Source organism: Tigriopus californicus, chromosome 2, assembly GCF_007210705.1.
Source record: "Tigriopus californicus strain San Diego chromosome 2, Tcal_SD_v2.1, whole genome shotgun sequence".
In the NCBI taxonomy this organism is placed as follows: Eukaryota; Metazoa; Arthropoda; class Copepoda; order Harpacticoida; family Harpacticidae; genus Tigriopus; species Tigriopus californicus.
Genome location: NC_081441.1, coordinates 4,216,863 through 4,233,342, shown reverse-complemented (window position 1 = coordinate 4,233,342; position 16,480 = coordinate 4,216,863). Strand labels below are relative to the sequence as shown.

Sequence of the window (16,480 nt, the reverse complement as noted above, 5' to 3'; positions counted from 1 at the left end):
CGAGATATTTCCGATGTCATGGCCAAGCGTGTGATGCTCACATTCTACACCTGGATTCACCGCATCATTATGGGAATTGGTACCATTCTCGGTTTGGCGGTGTTGGTTGGGATGCCCGTGTTAATGGGGATTGGCATGCTGATCCCGAAAATGCGCGAGATCCTCCGAAAACGACGATTTCACATCATCCAAGACCGATTTCAAGGGAGATTGGAGGTCGAGCGGGAGAAATTCGACAAGAAATTCGAGAAAGAACGCCATCGTCGGCATCGCCGATATTGATCAATTGCTTTCGAATGCATTTCACGAAACACTCACGCTTTGGATGAGGGAAATGCTGGGAAACACGTTTTGTGCCAGGGAGTAGTACATAGAATTACATCCCAAGTGAAAATTGGGGATACTTCGTTTGCGGAATTAGGAAGGAGTTTGGCGATGCGTTGTGCGCTGTTTTTTCTGAATGAATTTCAATTCATGATTCTGTTGAGATTTAGATACGATTCAATCGGGCTGACAAAAAGTGCGTTTCAACTTCTTTGGCAGGCAAAGTGTTTGGAGAGGGGAGGTTATTTTTTTTTTTGTCTCGACTACTCAGGCCACAGGCTTGTACACGGGATTGTCCTTGAATAATCGGTCGATCGTATTGAGGATGAGCTCAATGTCCGGGGGCGAGACGGCTTGATGAACGCTACTTTTCCGATAGATCAGGTCCACATCTTGACTTTCCAAAGCGTTGGTCAAGTCCATGGATTGTCCGGGTCGAACTTCCGAATCTTGCAGACCATGGATGATGCGAATGGGACATTTTAACGGGATACTCTTGGTCAGATCCAGCTCGTGGTTCAGTGAATCTTCGGCAAAATCCTTTTTGAGCAGAGCATCGCCGTAGGAATTGGAAATGATGTGGATATCGCCACTGTCGAGTCGCTCCCGAATGGCTGTGGTCAATTGACTCCGGTGGTGATTGTAGTACGGGTAGACGTAGTTGAGGGCGGGAGCGTACAAAACCATGCCGTGAATGCGCTCCGGGATCTCTAGGGCCCCGACCAGCGACAACCAACCCCCCATGGATAGACTGACCAAGACCACGGGACCCTCGGTGAGCTGCTTTACCACTTCTCGCACATCTTCCACCCTTAAGAACAAATACCTATTTCTCAACAACTTAACAACTTACAAAGTGAATTAGCACTGTGAGCTTGATTTCTATTCAATCTTAGATGTCTCAACAATCTAAAAGGACATAACGTCAGATACGTACCAATGTGAGAACAACAAGGATTTGGCATCTCCATCTCGACTCTCGCCCATGCATTCATGATCATAAGTGATGAAAGGGTAATTGTTCACGTCACAATATCTGCGGCATACAAGATTGTCATTCATCAAACCCAATGTCGACCCCTTCTGGTGCCACGCCCTACTTACCGCAACAGACACGTGGACAGCATGCCATGCATATGGGAGTAGGAATGCAAGCCGGGCACATACACGATGGTGGGTTGGTTCGAGCCCGGGATCTGTTTGTAGCGCACAAAGCGACCATTGGGCAAAGCCAAATCGCGGATGGCTTGCGAGGCCAACCCTCGTTGGGGGTTCTTGAGGACCACAGAGCGGGTCCAGCCCCCAATTCGAGGACCCAGGCCTCGAAATGACAACGATCGGAGGAGCAAGGTCATGTTTTAGACGGGAGAGGTCAGTCCCAAATGGGGCATAGGGCAGCAGGACTTGATCTCGCGCGAGATGGGATGGCAATGGTGGCTGGCATGGAAAGAGAAAGCTAGGTCCTCTTGTTTTTAAAGATACATGCATACATAGGTGGGCGACCCATGGAACGCTTCTGTTCTTACCTTACGCTTTCCAGTTTGTTCCAGTAATCCCCCTTGTCTCTCTTTCTCTCTCTCTCTTCTCTGACTCTCACTCAGCTGTGCTTTTCAATGTCCAGCTGTTCAAGTCACAACATGAGGGAACAAAACATGAACGGAACCATGGATGAGGGAGGATCCGGAGGATACAGAGGGTTCACCATGAACAGGGAGATGATTGGTGGGTGAATGCCGATGTATTATGACAGTTGCATTACATCCTAACATGCAATCAACCTCGGAACAATACAATTTATCACAGTTTAGGCCAGAAAACTGTTCTGAAGTTTTCAACCAATCAAATGTAGTTACATGCGTTTTATATGCACCCACCAAAAATAAAAAAATATGTTCCTTTATTTTCATAAGTTATATTATGCAAATATATAAGCAAGACTGCTACATTCCACCATGACTTATGACCAGAAATCTGTACTCTTATCAATCAGATAATAATTCTTGTAACAAGATAAGAGTTTAAGCAGTTAATTTACTTCCAAACTAACTTTCATAAATTGTGACATGTGGTTATCCGTAAAGAAACAGTCATAAAATTGATGAGGTAAATAGAGTCAAACTTTTGGAACACATTAGAAACCAAGAAATGGATTTCTTCATTGTATTTTTACATTTTGATGGCTCTTGACTTTGACAATCAATTTTGCAATTTTATTAGTCTCTTTCGAACCTCTTGAAAGATTAGATTCTTGTGATTGGCCATTTAACATATTTCAAGATGCCCCTTCAATCAATCAAGCTTTAAAAACAAAAACTATTGTAGCTCTTCAAAAAGCTTGAAATAGCCAATAACAAGTATTTCCCTGTCTTCATTTCATAATCTTTCTCCACGTATCATTGATGTGGGGAAATTTCCCTTTGGCACATGGAATTTAACACCCAAGTCGACCCTTCATTGTCCTGGTTGAAATGAAGAAAAATAAATAAATGAATGAGGCACGGCAGTTCCTTGCACTAATGTGGCTCAATATCAAAATAAAGATTGCTCACCTAATTGAATGGTTCAGATTAGTGTGGCAGGTTGTCCTAACTTTTGCTCCACAGCTTTTGGTTTTGCGCTTCACTTCACCAGGAGAGTGACTATAAGTATCATCAGCTGCCTTTTTAGAATCCTCTACACTACGTCACCCTGTTGAGACAACGTTCTCGTCTCCAAACAAACAGCTGAAACAGCAACTAAACAATGCGTTAGCGCAAAGCCGCAAAGCTGCGAACGAAAACAATCATATTATCAATAACCGCCTCAATATCGACCTTACATCCCCTTCTACCTCGATCCCCGCCCCCGGATCGCTCAGCTCGATATGGCCAAACATCACCCGGACCTGATTTTCTGCCGCAAACAAGCGGGCGTGGCCATCGGTCGTTTGTGCGAGAAATGCGACGGTCGTTGCGTGATTTGCGATTCTTATGTACGGCCTTGCACTTTGGTCCGGATTTGCGACGAGTGCAACTACGGCTCGTATCAGGGGCGGTGCGTCATCTGCGGAGGACCGGGCATCTCCGACGCCTACTATTGTAAAGAATGCACCATCCAGGAGAAAGATCGGGACGGATGCCCCAAGATCGTCAATTTGGGCTCGTCCAAGACCGATTTGTTCTACGAGCGGAAAAAGTATGGATTCAAGAAGCGATAGCACTCGCCCAATACCTGGCTCACTCAAATCCTGGAGTGACTGGTTTGGGTTTCTTTTGATATGTATGTGAATGAACGATGGGCGTGTTCTCGCATGAGGCGGAATCCATGTTGAAATGTATTTCTACCGGTTTTTTTGCTCTTTGAAATTTTGGGCTTGATCTTACTTTTTACTGACTGGCCAGATCCGGTCAATCGAATTCGTTGGTCAATCAGATAATACCGGGTCGTCAGAAATGGTTTTCCGACCCCTTGGTGGCTTAATATCTCGAGTACTAGAGTAGATAAAGAGGTTCTTTAGATTCCTGCTGAAAGTACGAACAATTCCAAGTACTATTCGCCTTTCCCCTAAATGTGTCGGAGTCAAGACGAGAAGAACTCTCTCTCTGCTGTCCTGTACGGGCGCGAAGGAGATCACAAAGCAGCTCAAGTACCACCCCCAACGACGTCAAAAAAAAGGTCAAGGAGACCGGCCCGGACCGTATGCATCACAATAGAAGTTTCCTCTCATCGGACCTTCCAACTCTCCTAAGGGATTACTGAATTGTTTGGTTTGATCCGGAGGGACTCAGAAGAACAGGATGGTTATGCAGTTATGATCGGGCTCAAACGGTAATTTTCATCAAAATGAGGGAAACACTCAAACAAAACGGAGGGAGCAAGTCTCAGTTCAGGCTAACATCCCAAGATTGTCCGGATTAGAGACTTGGAATGTCGGGACTTTCTCGCTACCTTTCAAGACAAAAAAAAGAGGATACTAAGAAGGAAAATACGCCACACAACAACAAAAATAAGTTTCCTGAGGTCCCAACACGTCAATTGTAAACCTAAAAAGCAAATGAAATAAGTCCAAGAACAGATTTTCGAGCTTAAGATTGTTTTTATGTATGATAATGAATAAAAATGTGCCAGTATTTTTTAAATGCAATGCTAGATGAACAGTTCCTTTCAAGTATAAATGATTTGGAACAATAATTCAATCCCTTAACACAGAACTTTGAAGCCCCATAAATTCGTCCTAATCGTTTCGAAATGAAGTACCCTCTGAGGCCATAGCATCATAATTTCTTTTCGCCTTGAAGAAATAGATTGAAACCCTCTCGACCTTGGTTTGATAGAGGTTGACGAAAAATGGGTATCTTATTGCGATTTTCAATTGTTTAAACCACATTATGTGATGTCAAAAAACATGACTTATCTCGTCAATGATACCTCTCGATCAACGAAGATAGCTTGGATATTGATGAAGTATCAATCATTGAATGTTGATTTTTCCCAAGCCATTCGCATTTTTGTCATTTGGTGATTCAATTTAATATAAAATATTTGTTTTAGCAACAGTTTATTTATCCATGTACAAGTAATGTATCAATAGTGAGTCGGACAAAGACAAAGAGAACCGAGAATTTGTTGAAGTGGCGGTACATAGTAGTTATCCGAGTTTCACTATGACGTGGGAAAAAAAATCTGTGGGGCTTGCTGACGATATTACGGGCACGAATTTTAAGTCTTACGCAAACGACACGACCCAACTTTCATTAGTTCCTCGTGGGAGCGGATCACGAGTATGGTGAGAACAAGTTGGAAAATATTGTACGTATGAGAGAGATATAGGCCCCTTCATTAATGAAGACACCAACACACTACTCTCAAGACACTGCCTTTTATAATGTGCCATTGTTCAGGATTGGGTCAGCTCAAGAACAGTACGAATGGAACTCGTCAGTCAAGAGCCCAGAGTGAGGGGGGGGGGCCAGATTCAGTGCAATGAAGATACCAACACACTACTCTCAAGACACTGCCTTTTATAATGTGCCATTGTTCAGGATTGGGTCAGCTCAAGAACAATACGAATGGAACTCGTCAGTCAAGAGCCCAGAGTGAGGGGGAGGGGGGAACCCAGATTCAGTGCAATGAAGATGGGGTAGGAAAGGGAAGCGACCGGATCCCATCGCACGATGCACTAACTTATTTCTTGCTTTCAACCGTGGCAGTGGCCGAACTTGGGGGCGTGGTTCCTGGGAAGGCCGAGCCTTGTCCAGGAACCGAATACTGAGGCCGGAATTGTGCAAAATTCGTGCCAAACGCGCCGGGCAGTTGTCCGGCTTGGAATCCTTCGGGGAATTGTCCAGCGGGCGTGATCTGGTTGCTGTTGGCTCCACCCCCGGTTTGCGAGGTGACCAGACGCGATAGAATGGATCGCTCGGACATTTGAAGGCGTTGAGCCACCGGAGGAATGCGGGCCAAAGAAGCCGGCAATCTTGATACATCCGACTTCATGTCCGAAAGGAGTTCCTCCAATTGGTTCAGAACCTTGTGCAGAACCGCATTAGCCGGCTTGTTCCCAGCCAAACTTTCCTTGGAAAGGTGTTGATGAGATTCCGCCAGACACTCCACCTTTGGAAATGATGAGTTAAAAAATGAAATTAACGAACAAGGGTAAAAAGGCAGTCTTGAAGACCCCCCTTGAGGTCCTTATATCTTACCTCCGTGAAACGCGTGTTGAGTGCCATGGCCGGATGGTTGGCATCCTGGGTCAGGTTCAAATAGGCAGCTCGTCGGAGTTGCTCCTCGATGACCAGGGCTTGCTCCAAGAGCTTGAAGCGGCGAGCCAGGAATTTGTTCTTGATCTCCAAGAAGTTGCCCTTGCCCACATCCATTTTGAAGGGCTCATTGATGATGGCGAAGCGCACATCATTTTGAATATCTTGCCACCGGCCATAACCGTGAGTGACAATCCCTGGAAATGATGGTAGATGGGTTGGTTACAATTGAAGAAAAAAGAAAAGAGCTTTAATTACGTGGGCTTCCTAGCTAAATTTGAGTCTCTTACCCGCGAGAAGCCAATAGTCGTGACGACGATGCCAGATCTCAAATTCTCGACCGGGCACAGCAGCACGCTCTTCGTTCTGCCAGAGGGTGTGGAGCTCGGTGAAGCCACCGTCAGCAATGTTGAACATGAACGGATGAGGCTTCTTGTCGTCTTCCTTGGTTGAGGCGCTGTTGGCCGATTCGTCTTTAGTGGCCGGCGCTTCCTCCTCTTCTTTCTTGACCTCGCCGTTCTTTTTGACATCCTCTTCCGATACGGCTTTGTCGGCATCCTTGGGGTGTTCCTTGTCTCCATTTTCGGTGGCATCTGTCTTGCTTTTAGCCTCATCGGCATCAACTTCCATCTTCTCTTTCCCATTCTCTTTTTCGGGGCTTTTCTTCGCTTCCAAGTCTTCGGTGGGGGACTTGTCATCTTCTGCTTTGACTTCTTTCTCCTCTTTGCCCTCATCTTTCTTTTCGGTCTTTTCGGACTTGTCCGCGGCTTCTGTCTTCTCGGACTTGTCTTCCTTTTTGTCAGCGTCTCCAGTCTCTTTGGGTGGAGTTGGACTGGCTCGCGCTGAACTGGCGGGCGTGCCGGATTGGGGCGTGTTGGTTGCCGTGGTTCCATCACCTACACTCTCTTCCTCTTTTTTCTCTCGCTCTTTCTTCAAGGTCTCCTTAAGCTTCTCGACCAAATGTGGCATAGAATGTTTGCCATTGATCCCTTCGAACTCATGAACTTTCTTCCTGATGAGGGACATCACGCCGATCCGCGTCAAAACATGCTGACGACTCAGACCTTCCCTGGGCACTCCATCGGCGAAAGTCTCGGATTGTTCATTCCCGGGCTCGCACAGATGTCTCATGAACAAACTCACATAGGCGCGTAAGCATTTCTCGCTCTTGCCTCGGAGATCTCGGACTAGCCATTGGGAGTTGAAAGCGTCTTGAGGGGGCATGCCGTAACGCATGATGGCGTTCAAGAACGACTTCCGTTGACGGGCGTTGAAGCCTAAGACTTCGATGTTTCCGCCCACACGAGCCAGTAGAGGTGGGAGGGGTCGGTCCTTTTCGCGATGATTTCCTCGCATGCCGCGCCGTCGAAGACTCTCGGGATCCTGATTATTGTCAAAGTCATCATCCCCGCCGTCATCGTCTGAGGGCATGGAAAAGTCCGAGTTGTATTCGGACACGTTGTCTTGCCAGGAGTTGTCATCTGGATGTACGGTACAGCAGGCATGGAAAAGTCCGAGTTGTATTCGGACACGTTGTCTTGCCAGGAGTTGTCATCTCGAGCGGCCAATTCGCCGTCACCATAGTTGACCTGCTTTCGGATACGTTTGCCCTTGCCCATGGATCGAGTGACATCCTCCTGATGCTGCTCGTAGTGATGGCGCAAAAGTTTTTCCCAATAAGCCGGATCGGTGTTTTCGGCTTCCTCTTTGAGGACTTCGACTTCCTCTTCTTGGCCCTGTTCTTTGGTCTGATATTGGGCCACCTTGAACGAATCGAGATACTCGTTGGCCCACGACTCCTTCTCCTCCACTCCTTCTTGAGATCGATCCAGGAGAGCTTCCACGGTTTTGTCATCGTACACGATATCGTTCTTCGACTCGCCCTCTTCGTCGCCGTCTTCTTTGAAGAGCTCCTCTGTTCCGAACTTGAGAATGTCGTCGATTTCCTTTTTGGACAGATTGGCCTTGGTCCCGTTCATACCGGGCTGGACCACCAAATGGGTCAACATCATCTTCTTCTTGGCCACTTGCGTCACTCGCTCCTCGACGGTGTTTCGTGTTACGAAGCGGTAGATCATGACCTTGTTTTTCTGACCGATTCTGTGGGCCCGAGACAAGGCTTGGATATCATTGTGGGGATTCCAATCTGAGTCGTAGATAAACACCGTGTCGGCCGTGTACAAATTGATGCCCAAGCCTCCGGCTCGCGTAGAGAGCAGGAAGGCGAATTGTTCGGCTCCAGGGGCGTTGAAACGATCAATGGCGTCTTGGCGGAGGGTACCCGTGATCCCTCCATCGATACGCTCGTATTTGTAGCCTTCGCCATCCAAGAAGTCTTCCAGCAGATCCAACATTTTGGTCATTTGAGAGAAAATGAGCACACGATGGCCCGTCTCCTTGAGGCGTCTCATCATCTTGGAGAGCAGTTGGAGTTTACCACAGGCCTGGGTCATGGCCTTGACCTCGAAGAGTCCATTGGGCGCTATGGGGGCCTCCTCGGCCGCGGCCGACATCAGGTACGGATGATTAGCCACCTTCTTCAGCTCCATCATGACATTGAGCAGAGAGGTCTGCGCTCCACTTCGAGCACGCAAGGCCTCGAAGTTGTGGGTGAGGATGTTCTTGTAGAACTTCTTTTGCATGGGCGCCAAGTTGGTCCGCACGATGAACTCGGATTTGGAGGGCATATTTTTCAGCACGTCCGCCTTCATTCGACGCAACATGTGAGGTCCCAACAACTGATGCAACTTGTGGACTTGCTCCTCCTTGGCGATGTTATCGAAGTTGGACTGGAACTCCTCCAAATTGTTGAACTTGGAAGGGGTCAAGAAGTTGAGGAGATAGAAGAGCTCCTCCAGGTTGTTCTGCAACGGCGTACCCGTCAGCAGCATCTTGTAGTTGATGCTATAGTTCGAGAGGAATCGGAAAAACTTCGAGCTCGAGTTCTTCAACCGATGGGCCTCGTCCACCACGAGGATCTCCCAATTCACCGAGCCCAAGCAGGCCGAATCGATGGAGATCAGCTCGTAGGAGGTGAGGAGCACGTGGAATTTGACGGTGGAAGCGCGGATACGGCTCGCTTTGTCGCTCTTGCGCACGGCGTTGTCCTCAAAGGACAATTCATGCTCTCGAATAACGGCTCTCGAATCCTTGTCACCCACATAGGAAACCACATAGAATTCGGGCGCCCAGAGCTCCAATTCACGCTCCCAATTGATCAGAGTCGATAGGGGGACCGAGATCAGGAAAGGTCCTCGGCAATGACCCTCTTTGTACAAAGAGTACAGGAAGGTGATGGTTTGAATGGTCTTGCCCAAGCCCATCTCATCGGCCAAAATGATGTCGGTCTCGTGGTTCCAGCTATTGCGGGCCCAACTGATACCTTCCAATTGATAGGGATGCAAACTCAAGCCTTCGGAGAGCCAGTGGCGTGGCTGCTCTGTGTAGGGCACGTCCAGATCGCACGCGGGTTTATCTGGCGGCGGATTGTAGCGGCGAACCCGATCCACCTCGTCGTCTTCGCCCTTCTTCTTCTTTTTCTTTTTGCGACCACTTTCCACTCCGCACACGTAACGCAAGTCCTCAAAGTGTTGGATGTAGGTCTGGAAGTCCGGGATCTCCATATCCTCGTCTTCCCAAGAGCAGTCTTGGTAAGGCAAGTCCCTCCATTTCACGAAGTACTGTACCGACCCGTCCCGGTTGGTTCGCTTGTTGGCCACGTGATGGATCTGGAGCCATTCCGGGCGAATACCATACTTGAAGAATCTCTCGTTGAGCTGTAGAGGATCGTCCTTCTTGTGGTGCTTGAGTCGCTTGGACATCCCGGAGTCCTCGCCGTCTTCGTCGAAACGAGGCGGATCGTCCATATCGTTTTTGCGCAAATACATCTTGTAAGTCTGGGGGTGGAAGACGTCGAGCTGAATCTCCTTGATCCAAGAGCAATGCCAAAACGACTGGTCCTTCCACTTGATGAAGAACTCACGCTCCACTTTGGGCAAAGTGTGGGGAGTGATCATCTTCGAAGAGCCTGCAATCGGCTCAGGCTCCTGTTCTTCTCGCTTCTTCTTCTCATCTTCGTCCTCTTCCTTCCACCGCCAAGTAAGGATCTTCTCCACTTTGCCGGGTAGAGGCTCGCACGCGCATCGAGGGCAGGTCCATTCCCCATTGGGAATATCGTCGAGGGGCGGATCGCAGCATTTCAAATGGTAGGCGGATGGACAAGAATCGCAACACAAGAGATCTCCCCCTTCCTTGCACACTCGACAATACTCCATGTGCTCGTCGTCTTCGTCGATTTCCACATTCTCGGGCCCGTTCACTTCGCAATGTGGACATGACCACTTGCCTTCGGGGGCCTCGTCCAATTCAGGATCGAGACAACACAAGTGATAAGCTCGGGGACAGGTGTCACAGAGAATGATCTCTCCGCCCTGCTGACACACTTCGCAGTACTCTTGATGTTCACTCTCGTCGTTGGCAAAGTTCTTCTTCTTCTTGGACTTCTTCTTGTTCTTGGTGCCCACCTTCATCTTGGCTTTCTTGGGTTTACCATTCTTGACCACTTGCGGGGCACCCGAGTCACTGGAAGCTTCCTCCGCTTCCTTGAGCATCTCTTCAAATTCAGCATCTGAATCTTTGGCGGTCTCTTCCTCTTCGTCGGAGCTTCCGCCTTTTCGTTTCCCACCTCGACCGCCCAACTTAATTTTGAGAGTCGGCACTTTGCCCTTTTTGGCCGAACTAGTCGAACTAGAGGGCGTGGCCGCCTTGCTTTTCTTGCTCTTAGTGGCGCTGGTCACGGTGGCCGATGCCCCTTTGGACTTGCGACGGCTCCGAGAATCGTCCTCTTCATCGTCGAAATCATACATCTCGTCTTCGATGAGCTTCTTCACTCGGCCTCGCGAACGGCCTCCGCGGCGAGGTTTGTCATCCTCCTCTTCCTCGTCCTCAATTACGGAGGGCGTGGCCGACGGGTTCTCAGACTTGTCCGGATTTCCCGCTTCGAACTCACGGAATTTGGCCGCCACGAGCATCATCAATTTGGGCTGTGGGATTTTGGGATTAGCCGCTTGAATGCGCTGCTTGTACGTGGACTGGAACAACTTGTAAGTGGTGAGGTTCTGATAATCGGCGTCGGTATATTCTAGATCGACATCATTCAAACCGAAGTTGTCGCACACCTCGGCCACGGAAGGCTTATCATCCGCGGAGGGCGTGGCTACAGGGGTGACAATTGGAGCGACCTCCTTCTTGGACTTGCGCCCGCGTTGCTTGGGCGTGTAGTCCTCCTCTTCGGGTTGGAATTCGGGTTCGGACAAATCACTCTCGGCCTTGCGTTTCTTCTTCTTCTTACTGGCCTTTTTGGTATCCTTGGCCTTGCGTTTCTTACCTACAATCAATGATGCAAGCCCAAAGATTCAAAGCATGAACACTCCTTTTCCACAGTCTGACATCCAGCTTACCTCGCTTCTTTCGCTTGCCGGAAGCCTCAAAGTCGGAATCATCTTCGTCGACCTCATCTTCGCCCATCTTTTTGTCCTCCAACTGAAAAATTGGTCAAGAGTGTCAAAACTAGTTCCGAGATTTCACCTCCTTGGTCCATCCATTCATCCATCCATCCATCCATCCAGGCCTTGCTTCTCTCTCTTTCTCTCAATTGAGGCCACTTCACAAAAAATCTGTTTTTCTTCTTTTTCGAATTGAGAAAGCACGTAATTAGCATAGCCCCCCCACAACTACCGCAGCAACCATCCCGACTCTAACCTCGCACCCTCATTTGACAACCCAACAATCTACACACCGATCTCAGCCCAATCCGATTCCCAGACAGAGGCAAATCTCCCCGGTATCAACCCCAAATCACAAAACCACCCACCCACATCCCCGATAACCTGAAACTTTCCAGGAATCTATCCCTTGAAGGATCTCTGTCTGTCTGTGTTGTTTTACCTCGTCCTCATTGGCGTTGTCTCCGTTGATTGAATCTTGATCCTCAGGATCTGACGAGGCCATTTCGGCCGCTCAATCGGCCGGGGGCAGTCGGGAAAAACACAGACGCCGCCGACGGACTTCAGATCACGGTCGGATGCGGCTCAGATGCGGCGTTGGACGGGCCAACCGAGGGTGGCGTTAGACTCGCGAGAGTCTTGGGACCAGATAGGGGCGGATCACGGGAACACGGGCGGGGCTAGGTTGGAGTTAACACTGGATTTCGGCACCTCTTTCCCGGTCTCTTTCTCTGCCGTGAGATCCCACAACGACCAGAGTGTTGTAGAAAGGAATCAGGGATGCGGAAACGAAACGGGTAGCTGAGACTTAGAAAGGGCCAAACCAAGACGAGACTTGGCTTCTTGGTAAGATATAGTCGATATAGTCTATTCAAGGTGCGTTATGAGAAAAGTGGGCAGCTCATATCATTAGAATCAGGTAATTGGTCATCAAAATTGATGATGAACAAACAGATTTGAAATTTCCAGGGATTGCGTGCTGAAATTGAGAGTTGCTGTAGATATCATCAAAGTTTGCTTGTGAATTGACACGATCAACATGGTATCAAGTAGTTGATATCTCTGAAAGGTTGAGGCATACGGTGTAGAAATGTGTTACCTACTTTGTCTTTATGGCAGGCCTGAGCAGCTAGGGCCCTCTCGTGTCTAGTCTGCAAACAAGCAAATGCTACCTTCGGAAAAGCTGCCCTGGCTGTCACAGCTGGGTTATCTTCGTTGGCCGCCAAGAGCACCCGTCAGAAAGAGAGTGTGCGGCTGCTCAGCGTGATGAAAATAGGCTTTTAGCACAACTGGTGACAGCCAATAGTGCTTTTCATTCTCCTGTCCCTTCTCGCGTTGCGGACAAACAAACGGAGAAATTCAAGAATACGCTCTAAGATGCCTGCCTGAATTTGACAAGGTATTTTTTGTTGCCCAACTTATTGCTCCAATGACATAAATACATCACCAACCCTTCCGAAAGACCTTTCAAATCCTAAAAGGTTAAAATTACGAACACTTTTGACATCCAAATACGGATAAACAGAGAGCTATATATGGTATACTTGCAGCATAACAGTGAGTGTTCATCGTCGTTTTTTCCATTATATCGTGCTAAAAAGCCAATGTTAAGTTTAGAAAATGTAATGATTTAAGGTTAGTCACCAAAAACTTGTGAAACTGTGCATTTCCTACTACTATTTGTTGGAATTGATGACTGCCAAAGTGTTGACGCGTTGACAATCATACAGTATAAAACCTCGTTTAAAATTATAATCTAAATGCCATAATAGTACAGGATTTTACCCATAGAGAACTTGAAACGTCTCCCTAAAGAGTAGATTGCTTATTCATTGTGTCAAAGTACTTGAGCAATACATCATTTATTTAATAATCTCTTGAGAAAGTCTGGCATCTTAGAGCGTATTCTCTTGTTTCTTCGTTTGTTTGTCCGCACCTATCTGAAGCAGAGGACACTTTCTCTGCTCAATGAAAAGGACTATTGGCTTGGTTGGTCATTACACATGAATTGAATGGGGCACCCCCGCATGGTTTCGTGAGTGCATATTTTGAGATCCAATTGTACCCGGTTACACCTACTGCAAGTATCAGATAGTTTTGTGAACGCACATTTTGAAATGCGACTGGGTACACTTTGATACTGTCGCATTTCAAAATTTGCCTTCACGAAACCACGTGGGGGTGCCCCATTGATCGGATTGAAAACATTAGGAAATGCTCCACACAACAATGGAAAACTTTGATAATTTCATTTGAATAAATATTTATCACTCCACTTAACCAATAAACATTTTCATTCTAGGGGTTTGAGCATGTCTTGTAAATAAAGTATGAAATATTTCCGCATTTTTTCCCTATTTTCAAGTACACGTTCAGATTTGATGTGAAACTGATGTAGTGAGAAGATACAAAGACTCCATTGGTGGTTACCCTGACGAAAAAGGGGTACATTTCGTAAGTTTCTATGAAACTCTGGCTCTCTGTCCACACAGACATCCCTGCCTGTCTGGCCTGTGTCTCTGCTGAAAGACGACAGCCTGTTTTCGGTCTCTGCCATCCAGATAATCTGATCACCATCCTTTTGTGTTCAGGACAATGCACAAACTGTTAAATGATTTTTGATTCAACGTAGTGACAATGAGTACCGCAATTTCCCTTCATCATTAATTCTAGGAATGGTAATGCTTGAGCTTCCTTTAAAAGTCTCAGGTCACGCAACCTAAGTCTGATGTTTGTAGCTGTAGGTTAGTTATTCCTCGAATACTTGCATAGCTTCGCTCCAGCTGAAATATCCAAGATTCAACGAGGAGAACGATATCAGCTTAGAGACATTTACTAAGTTTTAAAATTCACTAGAAGGAGCTTAAAAATCCCAAGGGGTCGAAGCCTCTAGCAATGTTGGTATCCTTTCACAGAGAATCCAAACTTGACCCGGGGACAAATACGGTTGAACAATCCAAATAATAAGCCATCACAAGCAATATAAACTAGGAGATGATGAATGTGTGAGGCAAAGAAAACCGTCATGGTTTTAATTTTAACTAGAGTATCATTTAAGGCTATACGTCTTGAAAATGAATAGCTTGCTTCACATTAAAAACTTGGTACTCATAACTTTATCTGTCTACCACAAAATTTGTTTAGCTTGTGCAGGAAGTGATTGACCAGCAGTAAGAGTTTTGAGCACAAAGGAGCAATGTTTCTGAGCTATTTGACAGAAAACAACAGTGAATGAAGCATGTGGCTTTTTAAACTTTTAAGTCTTGTTTTACTTATCATAGGAGAGCACAACCAATTTATAAGACAGATGAGAAAGAAGCGCATGAAATGGAAAATAAACTCAAACATATTGTAAAAGGGAAAATGTAAGTGGAAAAAGGATATTTTGGCAAGTATTAAATATAAATGTTCTATATTTGGACTGTTTAGTTTTTCATCAATGCCTTAATTCCTTTAATCTCTCTCTTTAGATAAACTTTACCAAAATGTGGTCTTTTTTTGGTTGAGTTTGTACAGTACCATCAAAACTGGAGTGTATAATTTTTTGAAATTCCTTTGATTATAATTCTTTTCTTTGCAGTTGCCGTTCTCCAAATTCACTGAGAGGGTTTAAGGAGCATGGCTGAAATATGAAAATCAAGTTTTAGGAAAAACAAAAGTGCATTGCAATGATGTAATTATTTTTTCATAACTGCTGGTTTTGTTCTCACGTTTGACCTTAAAGCTCAACCCTTCAAAGCTGACAAGTAGTTACCCTGTGCCTCCATATATTGCGTATTTGTGTAAATTTTGGGCACTTTTGCCCTGTCAACCATTTTGAAGCACTTATTTAAGTGGATAGGTGTCCTACAAAATTAAATTTCAAGGGCAGCCATAGTAAGAAAAGTAACAATTACAAACATCAAAAGGAAACTAAATACCATCATTCTTCAATAAGATCACTTCAATGGGGAGGAATTATGTAGGGTCAGAAATATCGCTATCGCTGTTTTTTCTATCATTTAAAATGCTTTCAACCCAGACAAGTCCCTCTTCAGGGAAATTGTCGCACTAGTCCAAGCACTTTAGTCTATCATTCACAAGGGCCTTTGCATTGAACTAGACTAGATTCCTGTTTATGAACTGCCATGAAAAGCCCATCAGTGAGGCTCAAAATGTACATAACCCAGGTAGTGATGACTGCAAGTCAAGGCTTTGTGAGAGCCTTGACCTCATTCGTTTAGTCATCTGTCATTGCTCCATTTTTGTATGACCCAATTTGCCAATTACCCCAACCTTTGCTTGAGCCGATCACAAGCATCTGTCCGAGATGATTCATATCAACTGCATCCACCTAACCCTGGATTGATTCCACCACAAACTGGACTTCAATCCCTTGATCCCATACTCACTGTGCCTCTCAGCCAACCTCGAATCATTCTCCCCTAAACGGTCCTGGCCTGGCGGGTGTCAGGCACAGACCATGTAACGACTAGATGTCGCATTGGCCGGACCTCAGTGCAGAGGAAAATGGATTTTGTGTTAACAACTCTGTGCACCAAAAAAGAGGAGGGTGACTGCCTGATCAGCACTAACGACCTACAATCGCTGGGCCTTTAACGAACGCTATCAGTGACAAGCTCACTCTGAATCCGCCCACGCTGGCGGATGAAAAAGTATGAGTCACTGTACACCAAAATTTATGTACCAGCTGATGAAGGCAAGCGTTCGCATTTTTCCTTGCGCTATGCGAGGTCAAGTCATTATATGGTCTGTGGTGTCAGGCCCTGAGCCAAGCCCAGCAACGTGGGGTTGCCGTCGAACAGGGTCGGACTTGTCTCTCTCTGTCTCTCTCCGCTGTTTTGTCTGGAAAGTCTCCGTCGGCTGACTCAAGTGCCTGGCGCTGCCAACAATTTTGAGCTGTGGTGTGTGTGT

General features: G+C 46.6%; 3 protein-coding genes across 5 annotated transcripts; 1 reads left to right on the top strand and 2 right to left on the bottom strand.

Moving 5' to 3' along the window:
* Nucleotides 1–525: 525 nt before the first annotated feature.
* LOC131892958 (palmitoyl-protein thioesterase ABHD10, mitochondrial-like) lies at nt 526–2,004 on the bottom strand. 2 transcript variants are annotated; one of them, XM_059242837.1, is made up of 4 exons: nt 1,851–2,004; nt 1,429–1,761; nt 1,262–1,360; nt 526–1,135 (listed from the first exon to the last, which is right to left on the bottom strand). In XM_059242837.1, the coding sequence occupies exons 2-4, from the start codon at nt 1,677–1,679 to the stop codon at nt 592–594; spliced, it is 894 nt and encodes a 297-aa protein (XP_059098820.1). In that variant the 5' UTR covers nt 1,680–1,761; nt 1,851–2,004; the 3' UTR covers nt 526–591. The 2 variants fall into 2 exon arrangements, with proteins under 2 accessions (XP_059098820.1, XP_059098821.1); XM_059242838.1 differs by having other exon boundaries at nt 1,429–1,780; nt 1,851–1,947.
* A 1,029-nt stretch (nt 2,005–3,033) lies between these two features.
* Nucleotides 3,034–3,668, top strand: LOC131892965 (PHD finger-like domain-containing protein 5A). The gene has a single exon (XM_059242847.1). It carries the CDS (start codon nt 3,188–3,190, stop codon nt 3,518–3,520), a length of 333 nt encoding a protein of 110 aa, XP_059098830.1. The 5' UTR covers nt 3,034–3,187; the 3' UTR covers nt 3,521–3,668.
* Nucleotides 3,669–5,465: 1,797 nt separating this feature from the next.
* LOC131892946 (chromodomain-helicase-DNA-binding protein Mi-2 homolog) lies at nt 5,466–12,334 on the bottom strand. 2 transcript variants are annotated; one of them, XM_059242818.1, is made up of 6 exons: nt 12,009–12,334; nt 11,522–11,603; nt 7,564–11,448; nt 6,353–7,489; nt 6,006–6,259; nt 5,466–5,916 (listed from the first exon to the last, which is right to left on the bottom strand). In XM_059242818.1, exons 1-6 carry the CDS (start codon nt 12,069–12,071, stop codon nt 5,488–5,490), a joined length of 5,850 nt encoding a protein of 1,949 aa, XP_059098801.1. In that variant the 5' UTR covers nt 12,072–12,334; the 3' UTR covers nt 5,466–5,487. The 2 variants fall into 2 exon arrangements, with proteins under 2 accessions (XP_059098801.1, XP_059098800.1); XM_059242817.1 differs by having other exon boundaries at nt 6,353–7,549; nt 7,624–11,448.
* Between the last annotated feature and the right edge of the window lie 4,146 nt (nt 12,335–16,480).